This window comes from Ascidia mentula, chromosome 5 (genome assembly GCF_947561715.1).
Source record: "Ascidia mentula chromosome 5, kaAscMent1.1, whole genome shotgun sequence".
NCBI lineage: Eukaryota > Metazoa > Chordata > Ascidiacea > Phlebobranchia > Ascidiidae > Ascidia > Ascidia mentula.
The window spans coordinates 14,433,124-14,448,357 of record NC_138570.1 but is presented as its reverse complement, the minus strand read 5'-3'; the positions used below and the strand labels follow the sequence as shown (position 1 = coordinate 14,448,357).

At 37.9% G+C, this 15,234-nt stretch overlaps 2 protein-coding genes and 1 non-coding gene across 4 annotated transcripts; all 3 read right to left on the bottom strand.

Annotated features, from left to right (window-relative positions):
* Nucleotides 1-2,518: 2,518 nt before the first annotated feature.
* Nucleotides 2,519-4,173, bottom strand: LOC145903536 (uncharacterized). 2 transcript variants are annotated; one of them, XM_082991622.1, is made up of 4 exons: nt 3,723-4,173; nt 3,278-3,394; nt 3,168-3,203; nt 2,519-3,042 (listed from the first exon to the last, which is right to left on the bottom strand). In XM_082991622.1, exons 1-4 carry the CDS (start codon nt 4,138-4,140, stop codon nt 2,900-2,902), a joined length of 714 nt encoding a protein of 237 aa, XP_082847748.1. In that variant the 5' UTR covers nt 4,141-4,173; the 3' UTR covers nt 2,519-2,899. The 2 variants fall into 2 exon arrangements, with proteins under 2 accessions (XP_082847748.1, XP_082847749.1); XM_082991623.1 differs by having other exon boundaries at nt 2,519-3,036.
* Nucleotides 4,174-8,469: 4,296 nt separating this feature from the next.
* On the bottom strand, nt 8,470-10,100 carry LOC145903596 (uncharacterized). Its single transcript, XM_082991692.1, has 4 exons — nt 9,646-10,100; nt 9,196-9,312; nt 9,086-9,121; nt 8,470-8,956 (listed from the first exon to the last, which is right to left on the bottom strand). Exons 1-4 carry the CDS (start codon nt 10,061-10,063, stop codon nt 8,820-8,822), a joined length of 708 nt encoding a protein of 235 aa, XP_082847818.1. The 5' UTR covers nt 10,064-10,100; the 3' UTR covers nt 8,470-8,819.
* Nucleotides 10,101-13,662: 3,562 nt separating this feature from the next.
* Trnat-ggu (transfer RNA threonine (anticodon GGU)) lies at nt 13,663-13,736 on the bottom strand. The gene has a single exon. It is a non-coding gene; the product is annotated as a tRNA-Thr (tRNA).
* Nucleotides 13,737-15,234: the final 1,498 nt, after the last annotated feature.

Here is a 15,234-nt window from a genome sequence, read left to right as displayed (position 1 = left end):
ACTTTGTAAACAAATCGGTAGACAAAGGCCACAGTTGACCCTCAATATGCACAGAGTATTGGCCATTTTGGATTTCAAGCTTCGCTTTGGCATCAGGAAATTTCGAAAGAATTTCAATTTTCATAGAATCGTTCGTGGCTGGAACTATTTGCATTGCATTTTCACCCATTTTGTAGCAAGAGATTTTAAACAATTTTAGCTTAAATCTGTTTTCAATAACAAATTTATTTTGTACGAAATGTTTTTCTGCAATGAGCACAATCGTATTGACCCTACTCATTTTTCACTAAACATTTGCGCACAAACGATAAGAACTTTTGTCACCTTTCTAGTAAAGGCAATTGTGAATTATTTTATCACTGGCAACCTTGATTTGCAGCTACAGCAACTATACCGGAAGCGTCTGGTTTTAAAAACTGAAATTATAATAAATCCTCACTGGTTTTCAAATGATAGTTTCCTCCAACGTGTGAATTTTAATCTGTCTTACAAGTGTAACTGTCTAGCTATAAGTGCTTTCTGCATTGCCCAAGTAAGGCTTGCATGAGGAACTTTGTACGTAATAAGTGGGATTGATATGTTACGTTGGTTTTTCAGTTCGCGCAACCCCGAACTTTGCATCACTTGTTGTAAATGACGCTGTTGTGTGGACGATGACTCAGGATGCTTTATGATGTGATGACTGTGGCAAAAACTAGTACTGTTATTTCTATGTGGAGTTTTGAAATTGCATTATGCACAAAATAGTCATTTGTTAGTGGTGCTGTTAACAACACAAACATATTAGCATTAAGCCGGGAGAGAAACTTTTTGTTTTAGTCTTACAAGCAAAAACAAAACACAGCGCCAACCCATCAATGCACGTTTCGGGGAAGACAAAATCCATTCCACTAACAAATGTCGGCGACAACTTGTGGCGACCGAACTGTAGTGTTTCGCCTGTGCAACAAACCGTGCCATTGCCATTTTCTTCGACATTCTTGTTGCAAGTCTGACACATGCAGCTCCCTGGAGCATCTTAAACAGCTTTTCCAATGACTTTCGGACCACGGTTTAATCGTCAACCTGCATAAGTGAGAGTTTGGAAAAAGTTTGTTGACTATTGCTATACATGTCTTGCACTTTGTGGCGACTTTTCATTTACCGTCAACCCTTGGGTACTTTTACTGGGTGCAACCCGTGCAATTTGTCCCACAAGTGTACTAGCCGTTTTGCCTAAAATGCTTTCTGCATTACTCAAGTATAGCTGGTTTGAGGAACTTTAGACGTAGTCAGTGGGATTGATGTGTCATGTTGGTTTCTCTGTTCGCACAACCTCCGCTTTACATCATTTGTTGTAACTGACGCTCCTGGTGGGTGGGCGATGACTCAGGATATTTTTAATGCGACGACTGTTGCAAAAACTTGTACTGTTATCTTTGGTCTCGTAGAAAAAGACGCACAAATTCAACTGTTATCAGTTGTACAATGATTGTATTATTCGATATTTTTCCTAGCAAATTTTTTTATAAAGAGTGGCAGACAATTATTGCCAGTTCAAATGTTTGTTATATAATGACGCAGAAATACCAGTTTCGCGTAAATGGCATCCTTCACTGAAATGAATAAATCATGCCACATACATAGTGAATCCTTGGTAAAGCAGAAGTGATGCCAAGCTTTCGCATAGCAAGGCAGGATCGCCTGTATACGGTGGTGGAGATCCTCTACGTATGTGAAGGTCGCCTGACAAGTTGTGCACTTGCGCACTAGTGTACCTTGGCCACAATATACCCCGTGAAACCACTGTAGCTCAGTTGGTAGAGCGTTGGGCCTGGTTAGCCCAGGGTCGTGAGTTCAAATCTCACCGGGAGCTTGATTTTTCAGATCTCGCTCTGACTTGTCGGGAAAAGTGGCTGATCCGGTGTGGCTGAGCTGGGCTGCAATGCCTTGCCTGCGAAGCCTGTGAATCCTTGGTAAAGTTTACATTGTAGCGCTCTCTTTCTCCAAATACCATATAAAGAAGTTAAAAAGGTGAAGCAACTCTAACAAGCTCTAAAACCAGCAGCAGACTGAAGCTAATTGATATGCTACTTCCGACCGTTGTGTATTGAAAACTGCGTGCCATATGTAAGGTTTTCTGAATTGTAATGGAAACAGCACAATAACCAAATCCACTACAATCCTCGTGCATGTCAGTCAGAGCATTAACCGATGCACTATCCACAATTATTTTTATCACAATAATTCATTTTGTTTGCGAGACGGATAGATAGCTATTAATACGCGAGTAAATGCACGCTGGTGATGAACGAAAACATATCCCCTTTGTCTTTCACTGCGGTTTTGAGCTTTTTTCAATGTTATAACGTATTTTAGAGGAGTAATTGCTCCAATGGCCCCTTCCTAAATCCGCCCCAGCATTAAATTAAGTGATGCAATATCATGGTTTATTACCAATCCGTAAAACATCCAATTACTCAAACACACACCTTGCAGGCTTAAATAAGAAGCATTGAAAGTATATTGGAAATTGTGTAGATGTGAAAGTAATATCACAGCTATAGTTACTGGCCGGACCCTTTAAAAATACTGTACTCGGTAAAATCGGATTGAAAATTGGGCAATCAGGGTGTTTTTCGTATATTTTGTGACACAGAACGTCCAACCATATACAATAATATGCGTTTCTGGGTAAAGTAAGAATTTACGTCCAAGACATATACAAAAATATGTAATAATAGCACATGTATACGTTCAAAATCAACACAACTCTGTAGATTGTATATGACCACTTTACAAGCTCGATTTAATTTTTTTGAACTTATGCATGTTAATATATACAATAATATCAATAAAAATTGCCGGGTTTTCGGTGGTTACACAAGATTGTTATTATATCAATCGCGAAAAGCACTTTTCAACCAGACTCTTTCTTGGGCTCTTTTTGTTCACTTGTTGCTGTAGGTCCCCGGAAAGTCACTTCTTTCAATTGACCGACGGCAACTATGCCTCCCTTGATTTCTGCACCTCTCAAGTTGATATATCCGGATGTGTCTGATACTTCACAACAAGAAAAACAGAAAAACTTGCTTTAATTTAGTGCATTTATATATAATTTAAATTGCAAATGTAGTAGATTGTTCTGCGTAGTGTCAGCAAGTGATGATACAAACGTCTACACTCACTTTTTCCTGACGATGAACCAGCTGCTGCCATAAGTTCTGCAAACAAGAGCACTTATAAGGAAAGGAAGTTAAAGCCTAATTAACATTGCCTTCAATAATTGATTGTGTACCTGGATTTACTTGAGCTCCACTTTCGACTTCAATTTTCGAAAAACTATTGATCGCCACTTTGCCATCAAAAATTTTTGCATTTTCCAAATTGTGCGTCATGCGTGCGTTTTGATCTCCTTCAAAAAAAAGATTGGTGGTAATCGACTGATTAGAGCAGTCACCAGTTTTTATATTTCTGTGTTTTTCATTCTGAATAAACATCGCACTGACGCTGGTTGTTAGCATTCGTTGTGTGTAAATACGAGCAGATCGTCCATAAATAGCCCTGTCATAGTTATTTTAACAAAAAAATTGCATTTTAACCCTTTTCTAGACAAAGCATGTGGGTATCAATTAAACAAAATGGGCTATGTATATTAATTGACTTTTAATAAACCTTTATTTAAATACATGGAGCCGAATATTCTCTACGACAAGATGGTTTGCGAATATGTGTCTACTTACTTAAGTTTACTGTGTTGAGATGGGGAATATTTAACTCTTTGCACACCTCCACATATTCTTCACAAATCCATTTATAATATTCCCCCGATTCAACCTTTTTCACCATTTGTGGTTCTTCGTCCGGGGAAAATTCAAGTGTAAAAGCTAGACTTCCGGGTCTGAAGTTGTAGGCCGTAGAACCAAGCCGGAAAATTGCATAACAGACTGCAGCCACAGTCCCACCAGCCAAAACAAGCTTCTTGTGGTCAAACTTTCTAAACAAATCGGTAGACAAAGGCCACAGTTGACCCTCCATATACACAGAGTATTGGCCATTTTGGATTTCAAGCTTCGCTTTGGCATCAGAAAATTTCAAAGAAATTTCAATTTTCATAGAAACGTTTGTGGCTGGAACTACTTGCATTGCATTTTCACCCATTTTGTAGCAAGAGATTTTAAACAATTTTAGCTTAAATCTGTTTTCAATGACAAATTCATTTGGTACGAAATGTTTTTTCTACAATGAGCACAATCGTATTGACCCTACTCATTTTTCACTAAACATTTGCGCACAAACGATAAGAACTTTTGTCACCTTTCTAGTAAAGGCAATTGTGAATTATTTTATCACTGGCAACCTTAATTTGCAGCTACAGCAACTATACCGGAAGCGTCTGGTTTTAAAAACTGAAATTATAATAAATCCTCACTGGTTTTCAAATGACAGTTTCCTCCAACATGTGAATTTTAATCTGTCTTACAAGTGTAACCGTCTACCTATAAGTGCTTTCTGCATTGCCCAAGTAAGGCTTGTATGAGGAACTTTGTACGTAATAAGTGGGATTGATATGCTACGTTGGTTTTTCAGTTCGCGCAACCCCCCGCTTTGCATCACTTGTTGTAAATGACGCTGTTGTGTGGACGATGACTCAGGATGCTTTATGATGTAATGACTGTGGCAAAAACCAGTACTGTTGCTTCTATGTGGAGTTTTGAAATCGCATTATGCACAAAATAGTCATGTGTTAGTAGTGCTGTTAACAACACAAACATATTAGCATTAAGCCGGGATAGAAACTTTTTGTTTTAGTCTTACAAGCAAAAACAAAACACAGCGCCAACCCATCAATGCACGTTTCGGAGAAGATAAAATCCATTCCACTAACAAATGTCGGTGACAACTTGTGACGACCGAACTGTAGTGTTTCGCCTGTGCAACAAACCGTGCCATTGCCATTTTCTTCGACATTCTTGTTGCAAGTCTGACACATGCAGCTCCCTGGAGCATCTGAAACAGCTTTTTCAACGACTTTCGGACCACGGTTTAATCGTCAACCTGCATAAGTGGGAGTTTGGATACAGTTTGTTTACCATTGTCATACATGTCTTGCACTTTGTGGCGACTTTTCATTTACCGTCAACCCTTGGGTACTTTTACTGGGTGCAACCCGTGTAATTTGTCCTTCAAGTGTACTAGCCGTTTTGCCTAAAATGCTTTCTGCATTTCCCAAGTATAGCTCGTATAAGGAACTTTAGACGTAGTCAGTGGGATTGATGTGTTATGTTGGTTTCTCTGTTCGCACAACCTCCGCTTTACATCACTTGTTGCAACTGACGCTCCTGATGGGTGGGCGATGACTCAGGATATTTTTGATGCGACGACTGTTGCAAAAACTTATACTGTTATCTTTGGTCTCTTAGAAAGAGACGCACAAAGTCAACTGTTATTAGTTGTACAATGATTGTATTATACGATATTTTTCCTAGCAAATTTTTTTATAAAGAGTGGCAGACAATGATTGCCAGTTCAAATGTTTGTTGTGTAATGACGCAGAAATACCAGTTTCGCGTAAATGGCATCCTTCACTGAAATGAATAAATCATGCCACATACATAGTGACTCCATGGTAAAGCAGAAGTAATGCCATGCTTTCGCATAGCAAGGCAAGATCGCCTGTTTACGGTGGTGGAGATCCTCTACGTATGTGAAGGCCCCCTGACAAGTTGTGCGCTTGGTAAAGCAGTCTACCTGGGCCACAATATACCCCGTGAAACCACTGTGCTCGTGTAGCTCAGTTGGTAGAGCGTTGGGCCTGGTTAGCCCAGGGTCGTGAGTTCAAACCTCACCGAGAGCTTGATTTTTCAGATCTCGCTCCGACTTGTCGAGAAAAGTGGCTGATCCAGCTGGCTGCAGCAATGCCTTGGCTGCAAAGCCTGTGAATCCTTGGTAAAGTTTTCATTGTAGCGCTTACTTTCTCCAAATGCCATACAAAGAAGTTAAAAAGGTGAAACAACTCTAACAAGCTCTAAAACCAGCAGCAGACTGAAGCTAATTGATAGGCTACTTCCGACCGTTAGCTCGGTAAACACACGCGATTCGTTCACTTATGAAAGATATGAAGTGAAAGCATTTTTGACACATTTTGTGCAACATCACACAAAGATCATAAATATTTGTTTCAGCTGTTCGCAGCAAATGTATCCAGTGCAGCACAAGTCAATCAGACAAGAGATATGGTTACGACAGTTGCCTTTTCAACCCGCCTCGTGCAACCAAGTGCGAATCTCCAGCTCATGAATTTTGTTACACATCTGAATATGGCAGGGAAGGAGATTTGCTTTCTTCAAACAAATCAGGTAAGAACATAAACTGAAGCATTGGTCAGGGTTTTAAACGGAAAAAATCATTGGTATTGTACATTTGCCCGTTTATTAGGCGCAACAGATAAGCAAATGAGAAGAGGCTCATTGCTTTCGTCTAGTTTTGTCCGTATATACCTTAACTACGCACAGTTTTAGAATGTTGGTCTTTCTAAATAATTTTAATGTTCTTTTTAAATCTTATTAGAACTTATTTTCTACAACTGTTGTCAATATTCTAAGGTTCACAGCAACGAACTGGATACACTCATGAGGTTACACGAGGTTGTTCCTATTATAACCGCGGAAACGGCTGCAGCACAACTACCGTCAACAACGTCACGTACAACCTATGCAACCAAACCTGCAACAGCGATGGATGCAATCAAGGTACCACGAAATGGGCATTGTCAAGCTGTGGTAAACAATTGCTAGCTTAATGCACACTCAAACGACTCCGAAAGTAATATATTCCAAAAATTGAGATCACAAAACATTTTGAGCATCTAAGGGTTAAATTATCTTTCTGTTGTTGTTGTTTAGGAAGCGGATCGACATCCCCAACTGCTGCCACTACTCTGATTCTCCTGCTTCCGGCTTTGCTGCTCCACCTAATCAGTTAACTTTAAAGGACATTAGTCATGGTCCTTGCAGACACTCTCGCAATTCCGGGTTAAAATATTCAAATATTTCCTTATTCCTCCCTTGTCATATTTTTGTAAAATGCGGGTTTTTTAAAATTGCACATCACGTACAAGGTTTTTTCTGTAAAGTTAAAATGAAATATTGCGTCCAATATTACTCGCTGTTTTCGCTTTCATGTGTTATCATTACTGTACATACAACTGCAGTCTGATTTGTAAATACACTTTAACTGAGCATGACAACTTAATGGATCGACAAATACATATAACCAAGCTGTATCATTTGTGGTTTTAATAGTTGCCCTGAAACGTGCTTCATTGCCTGTTCTGGTTAAAATATTGGGATAAATGTGTCTGATGGTTCTCCTTATTTTCAACTCCCACAACATCACCCGATTGAGCACCAATGCTTTGGCAGTTGCTAGTGTCACTATTTGGTAAACTTGTCGTGTCATTTCAGGTTATTTGAACCAGTTATTGGTGATAACTTGTGGTTTGTCCGATTCTACCAAATATCCGATACGGCCCATACAAACATTGGATATATGTCGCCACCTAGTGATCATTATGATACTATTATACATCCGCTCAAAGTGACACCAGCTTGCGATCGCGATTAAGTGCACGAACATCAGCATAAATCATGATTTTGTACAACGGAATACACTAAGCAGTATTAATTACTGTGAACACCTGTTAATATGTTGACTTGTTGACAGCAAAAATGCACTAGTTTCAGGAAATATTGTTTGCCTTTTAAGAATATAAAACGAAAATAGTGTCCTGTAATAATATCATTAAATTTTTTAACGTCATATATACTATTTGAGCATAGCTTTTGCATTTCAAGAAATCTCACGGAGGTAGGTTTACATTAACATACCTCTGGGAGACCCAGGATGTGTTCCAACTCGTGATAGTAGGTCATCACATTGATGCTGTCTTGTTGTGTCCACTTCCTTCCTCCAGTAGCCCGCCTTTCACCGTTGCTCCCTGAACTTCCAGAGCAAGGCACAGACCTTGTTGATCGGGGCGAATTGGATGGAATTTTGCTTCTGTTTCAGCATCGTACATTGGGTTGTGTTTTTTCTTCGAATCCGGGATACTTTTCTTCATTTCAATTGCTTTTAACCAAAAAAGGGCTATGTTTGCTATAAATTGTGGTTTCAAGCTATTAAATCGTGTTATTGTTGTCGAGTTGAAGTAATCGTCAACGTTGCTTACTGATTATTCGTTTATTCACGAGCTTTTTGCAACCCACATCATAAATGAGGTACAACAACTTAGTTTTCGAATATCGACTTATTTTGGAGCCTAGAATTATAACATTTTCCATGCTTGGATAATGTTTTTTTTAACTTTTTTTTCACAACATGCTCCGATGGCCCTTTCCTAAATCAGCATTGAATAAAGTGATGCAATATCTTGTTTTATTACCAATCCACAAAAGATCAAATTACACAAACACATTTTTGTAGGCTTAAGTGAGAAGCATTAAAGGTATATTGGAAATTGTGTAGATGTTAAAGATATACTACAGCTATAGTTAACGCCCGAACCCTTTAAAAATACTGTACTCGGTATACTGCGCAGTAATATGCCTTTCTGGGTAAAGTAACATTTTATGTCCATGATATATGTAAAAATATGTAATAATAGCACAATTATACGTTCAAAATCAAGACAACTCTGTAGATTGTTTATGACCACTGTACAAGCTCGATTTCATTTTTTAGACTTATGCATGTTGATATATACAATAATATTAATAAAAATTGCCGGGTTTTCGGTGGTTACACAAGATTGTTATTGTATCGATCGCGAAAAGCACTTTTCAACCAGACTCTTTCTTGGGCTCTTTTTGTTCACTTGTTGCTGTAGGTCCCCGGAAAGTCACTTCTTTCAATTGACCGACGGCAACTACGCCTCCCTTGATTTCTGCACCTCTCAAGTTGATATATCCGGATGTGTCTGATAGTTAACAACAAGAAAAACAGAAAAACTTGCCTTAATTTAGTGCATTTATCGATAATTTAAATTGCAAATGTAGCAGATTGTTTACGCATGTCAGGAAGTGATGATACAAAAGTCTATACTCACTTTTTCCTGACGATGAACCAGCTGCTGCCATAAGTTCTGCAAACAAGAGCACTCATAAGAAAAAGAAGTTAAAGACTAATTTACACTGCCTTCAACAATTGATTGTGTACCTGGGTTTACTTGAGCTCCACTTTCGATTTCAATTTTCGAAAAACTATTGATCGCCACTTTGCCATCGGAAATTTTTGCATTTTCCAAATTGTGCGTCATGCGTGCGTTTTGATCTCCTTCAAAAAAAAGGTTGGTGGTAATCGACTGATTAGAGCAGTCACCAGTTTCAATATTTCTGTGTTTTTCATTCTGAATAAACATCGCACTGACACTGGTTGTTAGCATTCGTTGTGTGTAATTTTAAATTCGAGCAGATCGTCCATAAATAGCCCTGTCATAGTTATTTTAACAAAAAATTTGCATTTTAACCCTTTTCTTGACAAAGCATTTGGGTATCAATTAAACAAAATGGGCTATGTATATTAATTGACTTTTAATAAACATTATTTAAATACATGGAGCCAAATATTCTTTACGTCAAGATGGTTTGCGAATATGTGTCTACTTACTCAAGTTTACTGTGTTGAGATGGGGAATATTTAACTCTTTGCACACCTCCTCATATTCTTCACCAATTAGTTTATAATATTTCCCTGATTCAACCTTTTTTACCATTTGTGGTTCTTCGTCCGGGGAAAATTCAAGTGTGAAAACTAGACTTCCGGGTCTGAAGTTGTAGGCCTTAGAACCAAGCCGGAAAATTGCATAACAGACTGCAGCCACAGTCCCCCCAACTATAACAAGCTTCTTGGGGTCAAACTTTCTAAACAAATCGGTAGACAAAGGCCACAGTTGACCCTCCATATACACAGAGTATTGGCCATTTTGGATTTCAAGCTTCGCTTTGGCATCAGGAAATTTCAAAGGAAATTCAATTTTCATAGAAACGTTTGTGGCTGGAACTATTTGCATTGCATTTTCATCCATTTTGTAGCAAGAAATCTTACAACAATTGCAGCTCAAATCTGTTTTCAACAAGAATTATGAATTAGTACATTTTTTGTCACACCCGTGTTTTTGTGAGTCACTTGTGCAGTATGAGGAACTTTAGACGTAGTCAGTGGGATTGATGTGTCATGTTGGTTTTTCTGTTCGCACAACCTCCGCTTTACATCACTTGTTGTAACTGATGCTCCTGATGGGTGGGCGATGACTCAGGATATTTTTGATGTGACGACTGTTTTTTTTGATGTGAAGACAATTATTGCCAGTTCAATTCTTTATTATGTAATGACGCAGAAATGCCAGCTTCGCGTAAATAACATCGTCTGTGTCTTCACTGAAATAAATAAATCAAACCACATTGGCCTACATAGTGACTCCTTGAAAAGCCATTGTATGCTTGCACTAGGATACAATTAGGTTTATTGATGTCAATATGGCAAATGCGCGTCATAAGGCTACCGTAGAATGTTCAAAACGATCGCGCTTTCCATGTCGTGTAGAGTCAAACAATTTACTTTGGTCAAACTAAAATTAGCTTTAGTACGACCTGTGATGGTCCACATTTCACATGGCGGGTAGGATATTTATCTGATACCGGAGGTGGCAAGATGTCCCCGGGTGAAGCATTATAAAATCAAAAATCCTTTCCATTTTTAGAGACAAGTCGGACATTTTCGGAGAAATTTTTATTTTCTTCGTATGTAAATTATACACAAGATTTCAAAAATGGGAGCAGAATTTCGGTGATTCGGTTTAGGCAAAAATAATATCTCAGTGATATGTCAATAAAATATCGCATTGACACTGATCGTCTGCGACTCTTATAAGTAATTCGTATTGCTACTTAGTACCGTTAAAAATCAAAATGTTTTTTAGAGCTATTAAAAGCCAAGAACCCCATGGATAATAACCTCAAGCAAAATATGAGAGATCGGTGCCGTTTATAGTTTATTTTTATATACATTTTTTAATTACATACTTTGCGTTTGTGGTTTAGCATCACTTATACAAAATTAAACAAAAAAAAAATAAAAAATACACAAATCAAGCATGTTAAAAACACTAAAACGATCATCTGCAGCATTGATTGTTTGAAAATGCAATTGTTTTTTAAACTAAACAAATTCTTTTATTTTATTTTGCCAAACTTGCAAGGCGAAACAAACATGACAGACGTTGATATAAACACGCCATGTCTAGGTTTTGAAAAATAGTCTCAGACCATCAATCCGCACTGTTTGCTCTTCGTCGACCAGGGGTTGACTTTCGTCGTTACTCTCATTAGTTTTCCAGTTTGGATCTTGAAATTGGTCATCATCGTTTTCTTCAAAATCGGGAGGTTCTTCACTATCGTTAAATGGGAATATTTTGGTCACGATTCCTGAAATACTACCGGCCGCTAAACCTCCTGTAGCACTCATCGCAGCTGATCCACCTGTAACAACCGCCAGTGTCGAAATCTCAACGGCTGTTGCAAAGGCGAGGAATGCAGGTAGTGCGGCCAACGAAGCCCCACCAGCAATCCCAACACATGCTGCTGCAATACAAGCTGCAATGCGTTTATTTTTCTTGCGCCGTTGCCTTTCTGCCACATAGCGTTCTGCTAGGGCCTTTTTAAACTCTTCTAGGATTGTATCTCGCGAAGTTTTGTTGGTAATATTTTCGGTAATTGTTTTCTGTAACGCTTTCCTTCCGTCAAAAATAACTTTTTGACTTCAGCATTTTTGAAATGCCCTATCTTAAAAAATAAGGAAAATTTATTATTTACTAAAATGATTTGATGAAAAGCATATTTTAAGGTTACCGTTTTCATTGTTTCGTTCCAATCTGCTATGCATTGTTTTGTAATCTGACGGCCTTTAATAATCTGCGAATAAACTCCTTTCATCAATTTTGTTCTTGAAAGCAATTATTGTTTATATTTTAATTCCGAAAAGAGTTGTAACATGCTGCCACGAATAAACATCCTTTAATGCAAATAGTATATTTACCTCAAAACATTTTGCAATTTCACATTTTAGCTGATTTTGGAGCGATAAATTTTTTCCAAAATAATCCCTTTCGAGCATTTTTACAGCTTCCATTTGTGCACATTCGTGCCGTAATTGCAGTGACTTGCCTTGCCGATCTTCAAACTAGTGTTAGTTACAAATATGTGTTAATGCAGCATTTAATTAATGCAATCCAAAGCGTTTTTGTTAATATTGTACAATGACTGGATTTTGTGTTTTTAAAGTTTTTGTTACTAGGCCTATATCGTATTTTTTACATACCGGATTTATCTTTTTTTTTTCTTTTTTTTTTTTCTTTTATGTTATCCCAGTCTCTGATCAACAGGAACAGTCTTTGGGTTGGTGGTGCGCACTAAGTACATGTTTTGTTGCAATTCATAGGAATTTGAAACATTTTTATAAGTTGTTGTAATGAAATATGTTTGTAATCCACAAGGTTTTGCAACTTTTAAGAAAACGCCTGGGTATAAAATGGACTCAAGGAAACACCGACGAAAAAAGCGCTTTGTCTCTGAAAATAACTGATCACTAAAGAACGAGGAAACTCTATATATCTGTACATCGCATCTTACAAAATTCTCGCTTTAGCTGGAGTGTATCAATATATTCTTTGACAAAAAATAGTTTAGTTGTTACAAGCCTGCGTGTATTAGCTTGCAAACATGGCTACTTACTTGGTAATGCAAAGATTTCTTCAAAGAGTTTACAAATAAAGTAAGAGCCTGTAATCAAGAAGCATAAACAATCAACAATGAACACACAATCTTAAAAATGGAGCTTACAGCATAATAGTCGCATAGATCATAACCAAGACGATGCTTAACGTTAACTATTTGCATAAAACTTAGAGTAGAACTGATGGCAAAGAATCCGTGCTCTTTGCATTCAACTTTGTCTCCTTCGCCAATTTCCTGTGTATCCATTAAAAAAACTGCAATCTGATAAAAAATGTTTTTTTAGTTAGTTGATTGTTCATTTCTGGTTCGCGTATGCATTTGTTACCACTAATTACAATTCTTAGAATCACTTTTATGACATAGTCAACATATAGACCCACATGATTAGCATTTCCCGAAAAATAATTTGAAATTATTACATGATATCATAAAATTGCATGTATGTTTTGATACCTGTTTTCCAAATTCTGTCTCAATGATTATACTGGTTTTGAGGTTATAGAAATTCCCACTGTTTCGGATGCAGATTGGCATGAAGATTTAAACATTTCCTGTATTTCAAATTGGTCATCCTCAAGCTGTAAAGAAATACTATTTCAAGTGTGATGAATAGTCTTAATTTACCATTTGACCTTTAGATTAACAATAAAAAAGTCTTCCAACACAAAAACACCATAAAAATTTAAACAAGTAGCAATGGTTTTGTTAAGACGCAGTAATATTTCATGCAATGGCAGGATAGGCAGGATCGCCCCACTGCGCAGGTCCTTGCTTGGCGATCACAGCTAACGTATCGCGATCATGAGGTTTTCAGGCTTGGCAGCCCAGGCAATGCAGCCCAGATGGATCAGCCACTTTTTCCTGACAAGTCGGAACAAGATTTGAAAAATCAAGCTCCCGGTGAGGTTTGAACTCACGACCCTGGGCTAACCAGGCCCAACGCTCTACCAACTGAGCTACAGGAGCTCAGTGGTTTCACGGGGTATATTGTGGCCAAGGTACACTGGTGCGCAAGCGCACAACTTGCCAGGCAACCTTCACATATACGTAGGGGATCTCACGTGAGTTCAAACCTCACCGGGAGCTTGATTATTCAAATCTTGTTCCGACTTGTCAGGAAAAAGTGGCTGATCCAGCTGGGCTGCATCGCCTGGGCTGCCAAGCCTGAAAACCTCATGATGGTTTTGTTAAGTTTACAAAAATTTCAAATTAAAACAAAAAGTTTGTGGTCACAAAATTATCCGATTTGGGTGTTTTATATCTTACCAAGTCTTCTGTGGTGTGCCGATTATCCAACAAGTAATACAGAATGTTAAGAAGAAACGACTTTCCCGATCTGGTTGGTCCAGCAATTGACAATATGACAATCGGTGTGTCCAGTAAATTCGATTTGGTAATTATCTCTTCGAGTACACAATGCTCATATTCTAGACTTGCACTTACTAATGATTGCATTATTGTGGTTTATCTTTGACAAAATAAAACATTCGGAAGTACAATTAAATGAACTATACGTTTTTCGTAACAAACATCAAATAACAGCCGTGTTTCCAACGGTTCATAACAATCAACAACGCATACAATTCTCACCATCCCAATCCCTAACTAGGTGGTTTTAATCGGCAGACATCACGATAGCGCCGATATTTCCAACAACATTGCCTTATTCCCTGACCTTTGCAAGCAAACTCTAGCTCTAATGATTTGTGCGAGCTTTTAAACATTTTGCGTGTGCCAAACTGAAAATCATCAGTACTACATTAAACTGTATGCGCAAAAGAGCCATAATAATCAATGAGAGCTGCAGACAGGGTGTATACACGCACTGTTTCGACCTGTAAGGTCTCATCACATTAAATTGGTTGCAGAAAAAATTAAGCTGATCAGTTCGCGGTGGTCGATAACACCATTTTAGTTCGTGTAATGCAAGTTTCTCACGAGGTTATATAAAGCTTATAATTTATGTTAATACTTCATTAATACCACAACTGCAATACCAAAGCGCGAGGAAGTATTACTACGTACAACGCACTATGTCCATCCTACAAACACGCATATTATATTCTGCCTACGCAATAAAATGACGTATACGTTGTGCCCGAACGAATGGATTTTGATCTGCTGACGAACACGAAACTAATTATACCGTACTTTAATGTATCACTGTATTCATGCCATACACACAAGTACAACTTTCGTTTTTACAATGCAACTCCGTGTAACATCAATGAAGGTAGATAATATTAAAAGTTGTTTTTCACAAAGCTGTTCACATGCTGACTAGAGCCTGATAATAACTTGCTCTTTTACTCCAGGGTTAGGGCTTTCAATCGAAAATTCATGATTTGGTTTTCATTATGGTTTGCAGTTTAAACTTCTTTTAAAACACAGACACCAAAATTTACTTCTATTATAGACACATAAGCTATGCTTTAAACCATTGTCAGTTTAACTGTAACTTAAT

Excerpts from the sequence above, each read along its gene's own strand:
- LOC145903536 (XM_082991622.1), bottom strand. The coding sequence starts at position 4,140 with ATGGGTGAAAATGCAATGCAAGTAGTTCCAGCCACAAACGTTTCTATG. Across the intron at positions 3,395-3,722 it reads TCTCAACACAGTAAACTTAA|GAGATCAAAACGCACGCATG; the intron begins GTAAGTAGACAC and ends TTTTTTTTGAAG. Across the intron at positions 3,204-3,277 it reads TGGAGCTCAAGTAAATCCAG|AACTTATGGCAGCAGCTGGT; the intron begins GTACACAATCAA and ends TCTTGTTTGCAG.
- LOC145903596 (XM_082991692.1), bottom strand. The coding sequence starts at position 10,063 with ATGGATGAAAATGCAATGCAAATAGTTCCAGCCACAAACGTTTCTATG. Across the intron at positions 9,313-9,645 it reads TCTCAACACAGTAAACTTGA|GAGATCAAAACGCACGCATG; the intron begins GTAAGTAGACAC and ends TTTTTTTTGAAG. Across the intron at positions 8,957-9,085 it reads TGGTTCATCGTCAGGAAAAA|ACACATCCGGATATATCAAC; the intron begins GTGAGTATAGAC and ends GTTAACTATCAG.